This window comes from Magnolia sinica, chromosome 13 (assembly GCF_029962835.1).
Source record: "Magnolia sinica isolate HGM2019 chromosome 13, MsV1, whole genome shotgun sequence".
In the NCBI taxonomy this organism is placed as follows: domain Eukaryota; kingdom Viridiplantae; phylum Streptophyta; class Magnoliopsida; order Magnoliales; family Magnoliaceae; genus Magnolia; species Magnolia sinica.
In genome coordinates this window covers 3,315,057-3,330,880 of record NC_080585.1, presented here as the reverse complement: position 1 = coordinate 3,330,880, position 15,824 = coordinate 3,315,057, and the positions used below count along the sequence as shown (strand labels likewise).

The 15,824-nt window shown below is 37.1% G+C and overlaps 1 protein-coding gene and 3 long non-coding RNA genes across 4 annotated transcripts; all 4 read right to left on the bottom strand.

Moving 5' to 3' along the window:
* Positions 1-3,561: 3,561 nt before the first annotated feature.
* LOC131222441 (uncharacterized) lies at positions 3,562-4,880 on the bottom strand. The gene is made up of 3 exons (XR_009160044.1): positions 4,360-4,880; positions 3,976-4,020; positions 3,562-3,851 (listed from the first exon to the last, which is right to left on the bottom strand). It is a non-coding gene; the product is annotated as an uncharacterized LOC131222441 (long non-coding RNA).
* A 1,066-nt stretch (positions 4,881-5,946) lies between these two features.
* On the bottom strand, positions 5,947-9,785 carry LOC131222440 (uncharacterized). The gene is made up of 4 exons (XR_009160043.1): positions 9,382-9,785; positions 8,352-8,704; positions 6,492-8,237; positions 5,947-6,409 (listed from the first exon to the last, which is right to left on the bottom strand). It is a non-coding gene; the product is annotated as an uncharacterized LOC131222440 (long non-coding RNA).
* A 2-nt stretch (positions 9,786-9,787) lies between these two features.
* On the bottom strand, positions 9,788-10,293 carry LOC131223963 (uncharacterized; the record flags this gene model as incomplete). Its single annotated transcript, XM_058219559.1, has 1 exon — positions 9,788-10,293. A coding segment is annotated over exon 1 (486 nt), but the record flags the coding sequence as incomplete, so codon positions are not given.
* Positions 10,294-10,643: 350 nt separating this feature from the next.
* On the bottom strand, positions 10,644-15,609 carry LOC131222438 (uncharacterized). Its single transcript, XR_009160042.1, has 4 exons — positions 15,562-15,609; positions 14,673-14,748; positions 11,164-11,241; positions 10,644-10,702 (listed from the first exon to the last, which is right to left on the bottom strand). It is a non-coding gene; the product is annotated as an uncharacterized LOC131222438 (long non-coding RNA).
* Between the last annotated feature and the right edge of the window lie 215 nt (positions 15,610-15,824).

Genomic DNA, 15,824 nt, shown 5'->3' with positions numbered 1-15,824 from the left:
TCAAAGTTTTGAATGGTGCAGTCTGACCAGTTCAAATCCGGGACGTGGCCTGGCCCATTGCCAGGCCTAGGCTAGCATGTGGCATAGGTATGAGATCCAATCCTTCCATTAGAAGGAGAGCACCATGTAGATGCCGGGCACATGAATTAGGCAGTTTCACTTATAAGTTATATCTAGTGAGCCACAGTGCAGAGAACAAAGCGTATGGCTAAAAAGACTTCCAGTCATCTTTTGTTTGTAACACATCACCTGTTTCTAACGTAGCAGCTCACCTGCTGTTAGGAGCAGATTTGTTTCTGGCGTAGAATGTCTAAAGAGATGGATCCACCAGATGGATGGCTTAGATATCAAATCTTGAAATAGTCCAGCCCTGGTAAGTTCAAAATCAGGACCCAGCCAACCTGGCGCATTTTGCAACCCTGGATGAGTCCAATGACTAAGGTTCAACCAACAAGTCTCACTGCATGGGGCTTGCATAAGGATATAGGTAGATGGTATGAGTCGTCAATTGTCATTTAGGAACGGTTTTAAACCGTTCCTAAATTATTCAGGAACGGTTTAAAACCGTTCCGAAAAGAGGCGTCGCAAAAAAAGGAACGGTTCAAAACCGTTTTGGGTACCGTTACAAATTTTACAAAGAAAATTTAGGAACGGTTTTAAACCGTTCTACTTTCAACGGTCACACTTCCAGGATCAAAATTTAGGAACGGTTTTAAAAGGTTTTTAATGTTGCCAACGGTCACATTTTAGGAACAATTTTAAACCCTGATAAACACACGAAATTTAGGGTCAAAGGTAATAAATTAACAAAAGTTTATTGTATTTCATCAAAATAGAGATTAATCCAAAGAAAAACATAAGAAAATAATGTGTTTGAAGATGTTTCATTGCATTTTGATGCACTATCACATTGAATTACAATTATTAAATTTTGAGTCCCATGTCAGCATTTAATTCAAGTTGCTTGGCCATCTGAAGGCAACCCTGTTTTAAATCATCAAGGTAGGAAGAGTGTTAAGATTCTAAGGAATAAAGGTACCTTCACGGTCAACCCAAGTACCCAGGTTATTCCAAGACAAATATGGAGGTTTTGAATTTGCAACATAACCATTTCAACCTTGTACCTGCTGATAATGCCTGAGATGCATGTGCACTCCCTGCTAGATCAACAAAATTCTGTATTGAAAGAAGCAAAAGAAAACCATTTATTATGTTTTTCCACTCTCTTTATGGGTAGTATTTTTCATACATGGCATGTTCATATTGTTTTGAGACTTTTTCAGCACATTATCCACATTAAAGTACAGGTGGGATCCACATTTCTTTAACATGAGCCATTGATCCGGCAGGCCTGGTTATTGGACTCACCATGCCTCATTATATTCTTTATCAAAAGATAATGGCTATCTGATGGAAAATGGACAATTACAGGTAACCAATCGCCTACATTTCACGGGTGAGTCCCAATCAGACAGTATCACCCCCAAGGGGTGCCTTGGGCCTAGTGTAAAACCAATGACCTACACCACGGGGATTATTTGAACAATTTGGACCGTGAAGATGTGCAGTATGCATAATTAGCTTTTTCTGCCAAGCAAATGATCAATCAAAGAGTAGTATATTTCCTCTGGGTAATGTGTTCTATATCAGTGATCTTGTCAAGAAGTACATGGGGAAGCAAATGATTCGAGCAACTTCTTGCAAAAGTAAAAATTCCTAGAGTCAATAGCAATAAGGTTGGTATTCCACTATTGAAATCCTGTGTCATGATTATACTTTTATGTTCTCTCACTTCCATCAATGAAATCTATTAATGATTTAAAGGAAGTAGAATTGAAAATGAAGTTGCAAGTAAAAAAGCACAATTCATATACACACATGTCGATGTAGATAATTTAGCTCGACAACATCATTGTCAACAATACCTAAGCGGCCTGAGAAGAGAAAATACGTAATCAGTCCAAACAAATGCAGCATAAAGCAAAATACTACAGTTACTGAAACAACAATAAAGAGCAAGTACCAAAATACTATAGTTACTGTAAATGATGAAAGTTAATTCATGGATAAGAAAAAGCATTAATCAATCTAAACAAATGCAGCATAAAGCCAAAGATCCTGACATTGAAATCAAGACATGATTATCATGCTATTGAATGTTCAGCAGAAAAAGTTCTTGAATTTACATCAGAAGAAAGGTCTGATGCCGTCACCTAAAAATAGCAAAAGTTGACTAAGAAATTGAATGGGTTGTGCAATCACATTGTTGCAAAGAACAACAAAATTAATCTAGAACTCTTAATGGAAGCTTGGATACTGTATGGATTTACCAAATAGCAAGTGAAAACAGATAGGCATCTGCTTCAGTATTGATTTGGGGAAGGCAACTAAATGTCAATGTGCACAACAGTAACACCGTCCATGTCTTGATTTTCACCCCAAATCAAGGGTTGATTTATCTCACTTTGGATTTGGAAGGAAATCAAACGCCCAAATAAAAAGTCCTGGTTGTGAACTTGTTTCTCCCTGGTGTTATTTGAGAAAGATGCAAACCAAATTGCTCATGCATCGAATCTATTTCGACAGTAACAAACCCTGGCCGCAAGATCCACATTTGTATCTACCATGTTCATGAAGCTATCAATCGAAAACCGAATCTCATATTAAAAAAACTAAAGAAACATTTATAAAAGAGAGAGAGAGAGAGAGAGAGAGAGAGAGAGAGAGAGAGAGAGAGAGAGAGAGAGAGAGAGAGAGAGAGAGAGAGAGAGAGAGAGAGAGAGAGAGAGAGAGAGAGAGAGAGAGAGAAGATGACTTACTAAGAATCTGACGATTCTAATTCATGGGTACAATTGCTCATGTAGGCCACACATGCTAACAAACAAAAAGGTGGATAGTTGGGAAAAATAATAATAATAATAACCACCAATAGCTTGCATTTAGAATAAATATCTTGCCTACCACCCTGCTTCTTGGGCCAGCATGTTCAAAATAAATCCCAGCTGATGAATGGCCCTTTTGCCTTTTTGGAACAACAGTGGAATTAGGAAAGGAAAATTAAGACATACTCAATTCAATGAAGTCCGTCAAGCAGATGAAGAGCTCCACAATGTGATGGCCTTTTATGTACCTAACTAACAAGCTGTTTGGCATTGTAAAATTTCGAGTATGAACAAGAAAGTAAATGGAGCGATACACAACCAAACAGTAAAATACAATGGCAGATCAATTCCCTGAACACAAGTATAGCACATAAAACCCATTTGATTAATTGTAATAAGCATAACAGTTAATATCTCAGACTTGATATGTTCAGCCTATTGGGCCCCACATTGAATGGAGAAAAAGGTGAAAGTTTGAAGTGCTAGAAGGAGGCCAGATCCAATATAAAGCTTTCTACATTCATATTAATGTACAAAATGCATCTAATTGAATCTAAGTCATCTAAGAACATTTTAAGTGCATTTACATAGGGACTTAGGTTCACATCATGTATTTAGAAGCAGTAAAATGCACTTATATGGACATGAATGCATGTAGATAGGGTTTATATATATATATATATATATAATTTTATTTTAATGTTAACTTTAACATACAAAGCTTTGTGTTGGATATAGGCTCTATACAAACATATGGATCAGTCTAACTGGACCTAGACTTTTGCAGACTTTGGATATAGGCTCTATATTCTTAGCTGCAATCCATTTGTGCCTTTCAAGTAATTTATCTACCTTCAGGGAGCAGTCTTTCCTCCAGGAACGCATGCTCTTGAATGTCTACATCAGCAAGTCAGGGAGTAATACCACTGTCTTGCTGCTGCCTTGAAACTATGAAGGCAGCTCCAATTCCTACCAAAAATAAAAGAAAAAGAAAAAGCAAAAAAAAAAAAAAAAAATAACTTCAAAAATAAAAGCCAGATCTTTGAAAATTAATTCCTGCCAAAAGAAAGGAGTTTATGGAATCTGGTGAAACCTTCTTGTTTGTTAGCAACTTTCTCATTGATGACATGAACATCCCCTGCCAAGTTGTAATGTCTTCAGAAGCCTAATGAAAATATCTTGAACTTTTTTTTTTTTGGAAATTAAGAGAACTGATTTTTTTTTTTTCAGGCTGCATTTTTGAAACTCTGATTGCCACAAAGACACAAATCCCTTAAATTACTTATAGGTTTTATTGGTCCGTTTGCTATAATTTCCAGATTAAAATTAATTGTATTTCCAGAAAAAAATTATAATCTATCTAAAAATATCTAAATAAGAGATTCATAAGTCTGTTAAAAACCTGGCAGTAGAGCTACCATATCTAGTGCAACACACGATCATTCACACTTATTTTGTAACATTGGTGCAGAAATACCTGAATATTGTCACTTCCAGGATGCTTACGTCCTACCTTCTCTGGAACATTGACGACCTGGATAAAGTTGGATCAAATTTCAAAAAAGCGAGCCAAGAAAGTAAAGTGGAAATATATTCTGGAGATCAACATTTCCTTGCTATTGAAAGATTAACAGCATCAATGCCAGGGAAACAAGTTGGTAGTGTTGTTAACTATAAAATAACACTCCAAATATAGAGAAGCAAACCATGCATTTACAAAAAAATAAAATAAAAAGGAAGAGTGAAGCCTTCTTAGATGCTACAATTCACCTGCTGATATGGGTCTTGTACAGAGACATTCATCACTGGCACAAAACAAGTCTCTCTGTTTGATACCTTTACACAAATGAAAATTGGTGTGAGCTTCAAAGATCAAAGATACATTTCCTATCCAACCGAGCCTGCGAAGGCATGGCTCTATATCCATTTGATGTTTGCATAAAAATTTCACAGAATCTAAAGATTCTAACCATTCTATATGTCTCCAGCGAATAAACAGAAAAGCTTGACCTCATGGGAAGTTCCCAAGAGCTCGACCGCATAGCTATATATATATATATATATATATATATATATATATATATATATATATATATATTAATTTTGTTTGGCTGACCCTTCAACTGAAGGGTAGCTTGTCCTTTCAATTCATTGATGAGAGTAGCCCTTGTGTAGCCCACACATGAGCATGGTATGAGGGGGCCGTGCAACAAAGACACTGTGAGCCCCACTATGATGACTGCATCACATCTGGTTTATGTTACAGTGTCAGCCCAAAAAATAAGGCAAATCTAAAGCTCGAGTGGGCCACAACATAGGAAAAAGTGGGCATTGTTGCACACTATTGAAACCCGACTCTCTTTCTTTTTGCATATAGTCGCACCTAAAAAAAAAAAAAACTAACCATAGTATAGAAGAACAATAATGATGAACTCTGCTTTTGTTCACAACATCTAATAAGCATATACCAGCTGAAACTGAAATGAAATACTAATTGTTGGCATTATATTTCATAGACAGCCCAAATAAGTAGACATGTATGTGAAAATGTACATGTACATGCCAGCTGAAACTGAAAGAAAAGACTAATTGCTCGCATTATATTTCAAAGACTGCTGCCTAATAGCCTAGTGGAAGAAAAAGCATCACTTTGGATGAAAGGTGTTACATTGCAGAGATGGTGCATGAGAGTCATCTTTCTGTTAAGGGCATGTGTGTCAGTGAGTTTAAGAGTTGGCAATTATCATTAGTTTGGTTTCTAGGAAGCTTTGTCAAAGAAATGTACTTACCAAAGATCACATGAATCATAAGCAATTAATGTGTCAAGAGTTAAACCTTCCTCAATTTTCACCAGTCCACTTCTTAACTTGCAACCATCACCATCCAAACAGATAACTGCCTACAAGTTAATAGTTATATAAAAATAGTATATACTGACAGTATTAACTCCAAGTTAGAACAAGAAAAATGTAATGTTAATCTGTTGTATGACTATTCTGTACCTACATTCTTTGGTCATATATTGATAGTTATATGTATTATTCTGAACTCCAAAATTGGGCACTTACGTATTGTACTGGCAAGGAGCTATTTCACATCCATGTGACAAACCATGGTAATACTTCAAAGAACCAAGTTCAGGCTTGAATCCTACTTTAAGTTCTTGAATGTCATTGACAACAGATTAAGACCACATACAGTGAAGAGTAGAAACAAGAAACGATATGCAGAAAACTGTTTTGTTCTTTGTACAATTTACCCATAAGAGAAATATGCTCAGCTGCAAATAGTAATCAATCAGTTCAATCAAGTTAAAGATAACCCCTCAATCAATTTCACAAAAGCAGCTCTGTTTCAAGTTGAAAATGTCATATATGAGCCATCATTTTTAATTGAGCATGACATTGAGAATTCTTCAGAAAAGACCAGAGAAAAAATAATAATAAAGAGATCTTGGAGCTCAGCTTCAGTTGGATTTTGCCAAAGAGATCTCATCATAGTACACAGTTCTTTGGTAGTGATGCAGCCTACATTAAAGAACATCAAATTTATATTAGCAAAATACTTGTGTTGCAATTATAATTCAAATACCACACAACTACATTTTACCTGTTGATGCAAAAGTCTCGATAGCAAAAATAAAAAATAAAAAATAAAAATCACTCTTCTTCATTCAATGTCTCCAGTTGAACACTTGCCAAATGTGGCACTTGTCTAGTTTCAAAACATCAGAGTGTGTCATATCAAAGGTACTTCAATAAATACAAAACACGTGACACGATGCATTCAGACGACATTTGGAACCATGGCATCTGGCAAGAAAAAATATCATGGGCATAAATGATAGTGAAATTTGAACTATGTGTGCATATGCTTTCTCTTATTTTTGTAATACCATCCATTGTTTAGTGATAGCATGGGACAAAACATATTACAATGAAACTCCTAACATTAAAACAAAATAATAGAAACTACAACCCAGACTTTATGACAGAACCGTACAGATTATTCTTCTCCAAGCAGCATTATCATTATTGTTGCAAGTATTGGGACATAATGACCAGTAAGTTATAACTATTATAACTATCATTTATAATAGTTATCTAAACCGTACAGATTATTCTTCTCCAAGCACCTGACAGTAATCATTTTTTACCATTTCCTCACTGCTATGCTTAGGAAATCTGAATATCTTTGACTGACTTGTTTTGTTGGCAATATGACTATGGGGTTTTCTCTTCACAAAGTTGAACTTCCAGCCATGATTCCTTTACCTAAAACCATCAAGAGGAAAAACAAATGGTCCAGGGAAAGATACAAAAAAAAAAAGAAAAAAAAAGAAAAAAGAAAAAGAAAAAACTACTACTGAAGACATCTATAAATCAGAATATGATTTCTACCTGTTTGGGCAGTAATGGATTCTCATATTTTAACTGGAAGGAAATCTTGGGCAGTTGGACACCATCCTACTAGATTTTGAAAAATAGATTCACTTGCAGGTTTTTTTCTAGCCTGGTTAGGCTAGAGGTAACTAGCAATGGTTCAAGGTGATCTCATTACCTTTCACTTCCTTGAACAATTTGAGTTAACCATGTATTAAAGGTCATCTATCCTTTACACACAACCTACTGATACCGGCTGCTCATCTGATGGACCCACGTCTGTATATATAACCTGTACTCACATCTCCACCAAACCTTATGTAAAAGCAAGACAAACTCAATCCAAATAAGACAGAAAAGACTCAGAAACTATAGGAGAAAAAAATAAAAATCAAAAGATTAAAAACCCATGTCAATAAACAAAGAAAAAACTGTTGTTAATGGGACCTGTAATCACATTACCATCCCAACTTGTAGTTTGAAAACCAAAACCCAATTAAAAATAAGAAGAAATAAAAAGATTACAAGAAAAAACAGGCCCACAAGCACCTAAAAAGCACTTTCAAACTATGTGGAGATTCGTGTATCTTTTGGGGAACTTTGATTGTATTTTGATTGTTACATTTCTAGTTTCCTTCCAATGAAGAATATTTACCCATAAAAAAGTTCTAAGTATGATCAAATGACAGAGGAAGGGAGGAACAATGGCCTTATTTGCAGAAAAGAAAACAATTTTTTTTTACATTGAGAAAATTCCCTATGAAAATCTGCAGAAATCATATATCAAAAGAAAATATATTGAATTTTTCAAGAGAAGAAAAAGGTAAGAACACTTTACAACTTGCATACTAACTGATTTTTTAAGAGAAGAAAAGGTATGAACGCTATACAATTTACATACTAACTGATTGTGAATTTTCTGACTGCATGTTGTTGACAAACCAGCTATAAGAATCTTCGCATCAACACTATCCTGCAAATTATTAACGAAGACATCGAGTGAAGAAAATATATATATATTTAAAATAGCCGATATGAAAAAAGGCAGCTGAACTGAGTTGAGTGTAGAATGGAAACTATAGCCAACTTTTATGACTGGTGAGTGCTTCACTACTATGGAGACTACAAAGTGCACAAAGCCCCAAAGATTGATCGCATTGCCTAAATCTGACATCAGTGATGAATCACAATAAAAAGATAATATATTAGGCATAACTCAAAACTGCCTAGATGCTTGCAATTGTAGCACATCCCAGGAAAGATATATTGTAGCAAGTGCTTACTTACCTAACCTTAATTGTCATGATAGCTGAGTTAGATGGGAAAGAGATTATTTACCTCATATTCTTTAATCAGCACAGATACAACATGGTAAGTTGGATCTTCCGTACTTTCAACTACAAATAAGAATTCCAAAGGCCCACTATAAAGAGATGTGATCTGCATTCATGAATTCGTAAACTGAAACTGAAAGGAACTGAGATATGCAAAAACATTTGCAAAAAACTATGATGCAACATCTTATGAGATATGATTAAAAGTACATTTTCTCACTTTTTCAATATATCCAAGTAATGGAAATTTCCAAGCTTGGAATAAAATATGTGGTGGATCTTAGCAGATAATGTATAAACACATCCACTAAAAGAAAACAGAAAATATATGTAAAAGAATCATCGCTTGAAAAATAATCATAAGAGTTCAGAATCTCAGAAAAACAGCATAAAAGCATAGGACCGTTGTCAATGCAGCAATGAGAATTTGGCAAATTGTTTCTCACAGAAGCCAAGATGAAATCAACAATCACATTCCATCCATTCAAAAATTACAAAATTATAGATGTTGCTACGAGAGAAGAGTAGTGGCATGCTATCAATCATGGATCCTCATCAATTTAGATACAACATCACAAGCATGGTATCCTATTCAATACTCATTATTATCACTAGCCTAACATGCACATGGAAATCCTTTTGACTCAGACATGCATAACATTCAAAAGGGAAATTATATTTCCATCCAATGTTTTTTTTTTTGCATCCAACCCCATTCCCATCTTTCCGATTTTGGTACTGAGGTTAAAGGAACGGAAAGTGCCAAGAAAAAAAAGGACATACTAATGGAAGAAGATCCATTGGAGTAGGGGTCAACAGACAACAATCCACCAACCAAACCAGGAATCACTCATCAGTACCAAACGTAACACCAAGCTCAACCTGACCTCTGCAACCCTGATGGACAGCAACAGCCCACCATAACCCACAGGTGGGATATACACTAGACATTCTCGTATTTTCCTCCACAGCTACAATCACGACCTCAAAGTGCTATAGCACATCCACTTAGCCCTCACCGTCTTTTGCACTTTACATCTACAATCGCAACCCCAAATGCTATCACATCCCAGTACATGATGCAATGTGAGTCGAAATCCTAACAGCTCAGACTATAAAGATTACATTAAAGAGAAGGTGAAGTCTGACTGAATAACCTACCGGAGAAATAAGCAATTGGACATCTGTTACCCGTCCCCATAGCTTCAGTTAACTCGTGCACATGTACACACTTGTTCTCTGCTGGCTTCCTGAACCTGCAGTGTCCGTGGCTCACCAGCCGCTTGGAGGGGTGGCCTGCCTTCTTCAAGATCTGAATTGTGGCCGTCAGACGCAATTTCTGCTTTTCCTGTGCTTGAACTACCTTCAGCAGAGTGGCAAGGTCATCTCGACAGAAATCTGGGTTCAAAAGCATCGATTCCATTTCAAGAACTGGTTTCAAGCAATCGTTGAACTCTATTGTGATCTCACTGCAGAGTTGTTGGTACGCCAAATCTCCACCGCTCAACATGTATTCGGCAAACCCACTCCGTAGCTTTGAGTAAGCTTCTGCTCTTCGCTGCTGAATACTGAGAAATCTACGGAGGAGATCGACGATCTTGGATGATCTCGAGATGCTACCCTGGTCGTCGATCTCCATGGCCATCTCCTCTCCTGTTTTTTCCAACATTTCCATCTCTCTCGATTGGAGTTTTGGTGTTGGAGTGTAGAGAAGAAGAAGAGCAAGACAAGCGGGAGGGCAGAACGACCTAGATTGGAGATTTGAAGAAAGAGAGAGATGCGAGACGAGAGATTGAAGAAAAGGGGAAAGCAAAAGAGCCCTAATAACGTACATGGAAAGAGGGTACAGTCCCTGCATTCAGAAACGGTTTAGAACCATGTGCAATTAGAAACGGCTTAATAACGTTTCTGAACCAAAGCACTGGCCGTACCTAATAAACAATTTTGGTGTAGTGAGGTACCACAATACATAAATCAAGGGTGGAGGAGATTTGGAAGCAGAGTATTTATACTTTGATGACTTTGGAACTCAAGAAGCCTCCATACTCGTCCTCAAGGGACTGCGGAATATCCACGTGAAAGAGTGTTACGAATGGTTGTATACCTGCGCACGTGCGAGAGTTGTTTCAGACAATGATATTTGAAGTATTATAAGTTGGGAAATGATGACATGCCTTCTAATATATTGTAATTACAATGCGTCCAAGCTGTGTGGTGCCCACCCATTGTGTGTGTGGAACCCGAACAGTGGATCTGGTAAGACTCATTGGCACAGTACATCCCAAGAATCGTTCCTATCCAAAGCTAAGGTGAGAAACAGCGGGAAGCATTGTACAATTTCGCTTAAAACCTATATATTCACTTTTTGTGGCCGAGTTTGTACATGTCCCTTTGGAGGGCCGCACATGATGAATGAGTTGGATGATATATACACAAAACAATGGACCCCACTTTCTATCTGAAAGTTTCTAAAGTGGGCAACCCTTACCAAATGTGCATCTGATGTTATGTGCGTCTTTAAAAAAAAAATAAAATAGGGGGGAGAAAGAGAGATTGAATAATGACAGTTGTATAAGAGCTCGTTGATGAGGTTGCTGTAATACTTGATGCCTTCCTCGTTCACTCCACCACTCAGCCTTCCATCTGGAATTACTTAGAAGAATTGATATACAATAGACGGTTTACAATCAACTTACTATGAGATATCTAGAATTGAGCCATGCATTGTTGAACCACTTGAACGCATGGTCTGGATTCGTCCACATTTTTCCCTGCGTATGATAAATGATCTGGACGGTACATTGTTTGGGGCCCACATGACAATGTGGTGGAGAACCTGACTGCTCATTCCTTGTGGAGTCCATCATTAGTTGGCCTTGAAAGGGTAATCCTATCACTTTCTTATCGCATGCGAGCCATGATTTTCTCTCAATTTGTACATCATGGATTAATGGTTGGGATGATCATCCAATCAGCATCACTTGTTATCTTGATCCATCCACCGTCCAAGCCTGTGAATATACGGTCTACATCTCTCCAATGTGTAAGTGTACAGGGCACGATGTCTGTCTGTATACGCCCACCATCTACAAGTGTCAGCTTTACGGTTGATCCAATGTCCCTGTAGTAAGAGAGTTATCATTTCTCCACACCAGTTGCCTCACACACGTTGTACATGTGTATGGTATACGGAACGCTCATCAGTTGGGCTCCACCATTAATTGACCATGAAACAAAATTTTGACAAATTGTAACCGTCCAATCAATGAACATTTGTCAGCCAGAAAATGACCCATGTCTTTTAGTTCTTTTGTACGCCATGGACTCAAGAATCGTTTCCTCCCTTTGGGCTTTGGATTATTCCATCTCCTCCACGTGTCTTTGTCCGGGTGCAAATGAGTTGAGTTAGATGGACGGGTCATTGGACCAGACTCGACAATAAGTAAGCCCGGGTCCAAAATTACAGGACTTTCAAATTCAATAGGCCAGGCAAAATGATTTTTTTTTTTTTTTAAAGGCCCCGACCATGGTCTCAGTCTGATAGTTCCAAATCGAGGCTGAAGCCAAACCCAGGCTAAGTTTGAGACCACTCAAAATCAACCTGAAAAATCTAAAGTGGCCCTTAGTTTTTAAATTATTCTGATTTGGGCCATTCTGGGAAAGACCCGACTTGAACCGAGTGCAGATTACATACTGACATTGCCAGTGGCAACCTTGATACTGGACAGTGTTTTGTGTGGCTCACCACGATGGATGTATTTTATCCACGCCATCCATCCATTTTAGATCATTACTTCAGGGAATGAGACAAAAAATGAGGCAGATCCAAATCTCAGGTAGACTACACCATAGGAAAACAGTGGTGACTGAATGCCCATTATTAAAAACTTCCTAAGGCCCGCTGTAATGTTTATATGTGCTGTCCGGTCTATTGATTACGTCACGCAGACCTAGATCAAGGGAAAACACAAATATGAGATTGATCCAAAAAATTTGTGGCCCCTAAGAAGTTTTTAATGGTGGGTGTTCAATCATCACTTTTTTCTGTGGTGTGGTCCACTTGAGACTTGGATCTGCCTTATTTTTGGGCTCATGCCCTAAATTAAACTGAAAAAATAGATGAACAACATGGATAAAACATATACATCTTTTTAGGCCCACATAGCACCGTCCAGTGGCCAGAGAGTCAATGCGAACACAACTTATAGACGTTTGTATGAATGTTCCTTGTCTACTGCAACAAGGCCCGGGTATGGTGTAGCTTGATGGGTGTGGGTGTCAGTCTAGGTTCGGGTTTGTTTTAGAATGATTAATAAATGTGTAGCGTGTGGACCCAGTCATTTCCTAATCCCACCAACTCTCGATCACATATATATATAAATAAATAAATAACAAATAATATATGAAAATGGTAAACATAGCTAGGTTTAACCTATCAATTATCTATTTTGACATAGACATATGTCCCACCAACATGCAATACTCATGTAAAATTCATCATCAATCAAAAATTAAAAGTGTAGGTGTAAAGTTTACATATTCAATTAAGAGTGATAATAAAATAAGTAGTTATTTAATATTCATGTTATGTACAATAATTGATATGTTGACATTCAGGAATTATACATGTGGTAAATAATACTCAAATTAAACCAAGTAAATTGTGAAACAACTATTACTAAGTAGCATTCCGAAAGTCATATTGGTTGAAAGATCCTAAACGTATGATTTAAAAACTTGTTTGTTGAATGGGACTATTGGATGTTTTTCACTTTTAATTGTCCAACAAATGTTAAGCAATCTAATAAATGGATAATCAAACAAGCTTAAATTTGGTACATTCTAGATCTAATTTGAGGCCTACAATTTGGATGGTTTTATATTTTAATTACTTGTACATCAAGTATGCAATTTCATTGTCACGTTTTTTAGTTTTCTAATACTAAATAACAACTATCATGCTGTATTTTATGTTTATTTATTTATTTTTAACCCAGTCTTTTGTTTTTAAAATTCTTCTTGTAAATTTAATCCTTTTGAGTTGTATTTTTGTGTAATATTTATTTATTTTTTAAAATCTAAAATAAATAAAAAAATTATACCTCAGCAACCTAGAGGGCACAGATATGAGAAGTACCATTTCAGATCTAACATGAGTATTAATATGAGTGCAGCATCCATTAGTGGGTATGGGTATAGCTACTCCTATAGTCCGGCCCTAACCCAGCATGTCGACAACCCTGGTTTACAATAAATAAACGGTTGTCTATGATCATTTCAATTTATTAGAGAGTCCATACTGGTTCGGTGGGCCACTTTTGGGCAATCTGCGGCAGCTTTTAGTATACCTTCTGCAGACTACAGAAACAAAAAATACAAACCATGCCTAACTTGTAATCATATGATGGATCTGCGGTGTTCATCATGCAATACTCATGTAAAAGTACCCGGGCATGAAAATCAAGACATGGACTCATTATATGCAAGTTGAATATCCAACGTTAGTTATTCTTTTTTAATCACCTTCGTTTCATATCCTGTGGACCACAACTGAAGAGTGGATTGGCATTGATGTTGGGGCGAGGCCAACTTTCCCTTGAAGACCTCCAAATGAGCAGCCCTGATTTCAACGTGTGCCAATTTGATACATATGGGGCACTTATATCTATGACATATGCAGATGGCTGACTTTCAAACTGTGGCCACTGAACGGCTCAGATTGATTGAACTATGGACAGAGTGACTTCTAATTCACGTATTTCGAATTTAAAACAAGCAGTGCTCTCTAACATTCTTCTTTTGATTTTGAGATTGGTGAGAGTTTCCTCAAACAAGCTGTCAACAAGAATGTGTCACCATCTCTCATAATTTTGTACTAAGATGCCATGTGGTCTGAATGGCAACGGCAATCTGGTCCCAGTCTTTTATGTTATGTAGGCTAACATGCTGGTGCGCTACTCATTTTCATGTCCTGTTATTGAATGGCTGATTTCAAAAGTGGTGGATTGATCACCACCTTCTGCAAAAAAAAAAAAAAAAGAAAGAAAAAAGAAGAAAAAGCAGTGCTCTCTAACGAGGCAATATTCGGGTCCAAGATATGGAGAATCTGTATGCGTCCATTCCCATTTCCTTCATGATCTTCACATCTTCCTGTAGCTTTTCACTGTCAGCAGAGCATATCAAAAAGAAAAAAAAAGGAATTGATTCAACTGCATGGAATGCACTTTTATGGCACTCATCTCTCACACTGGGCAACATGGCATACGTGAGAGGAATTAGAGCAGATCATCAGGTGGGTCCCACTGTGCAGAGTTTACTGCACTAAAAATAGGCCTGTGTGCTCATTAGGCAGCGGGAAATGTACAAAAGAAACGTAGTATGAATGGACTACTTAAGAGGAAGTTAGAATCAACGGCTGGAGTTTTTGCAAGGGCATTATTGCTTATTCTTAGTATGAATGAATGAATGAACCGTTCCAAACCATAATAGGTCAACCCATGTGACATTTAAAAGTTTTGGGGACGTTGCTGACATCCCATGAAGATGAATTACGACAGTTTAGGTAGGGGATTCAGCAAAATCGTCACTCTACCTAATTTCAATTTCAGCCGGCTACCCGGTTTAGGTGGGGTCAGTTTAGGTAGGAGATCCAGCAAAATAGTAACTCCATGTGATTTCAATTTCATGAGGCCCAAGTATTGGAATTTTAAGAAGAGTTAAATGATACATGGCCTAGATCTCTGGATATAAGTGTTTTTAGTTCTAACAAATGGGCCCATCCCATGGTCCGGTGATCTAGACCATTGGTCTGTAGAGTGCAATTGCTTGCCTGTTTGATAAGTAGGAAAGTAAAGGAAAAACAATAATAATGATTATTTTCGTTAGTATTATTGAGAAATGAATTAACTTTAGGAATATGTATTTTTGTAAGAAGAAATTTATGGCTCATTAGTCAGACGTCACCTTAAATCTTGTGCTACAAAATTGCAACAGTGAAAAAGACCAACAATTACTTGGCTGCAATCCACTCTAATCTTTACAAACCAAACATGAGAAAATTTCTCGTGAAAGGAACAGGTTACTTTTCCTATTTTCATGAGTATTTCCAAATTTTCATGAGTATGTAAGTTGCATGAGATTGAGACGTCCCACCTGCTAATTTTGAATGGAGGAAACTGAGGACCTTTCTTTTTGGGAGGGCAAAAGGTTGGAGCTTACCACCTATA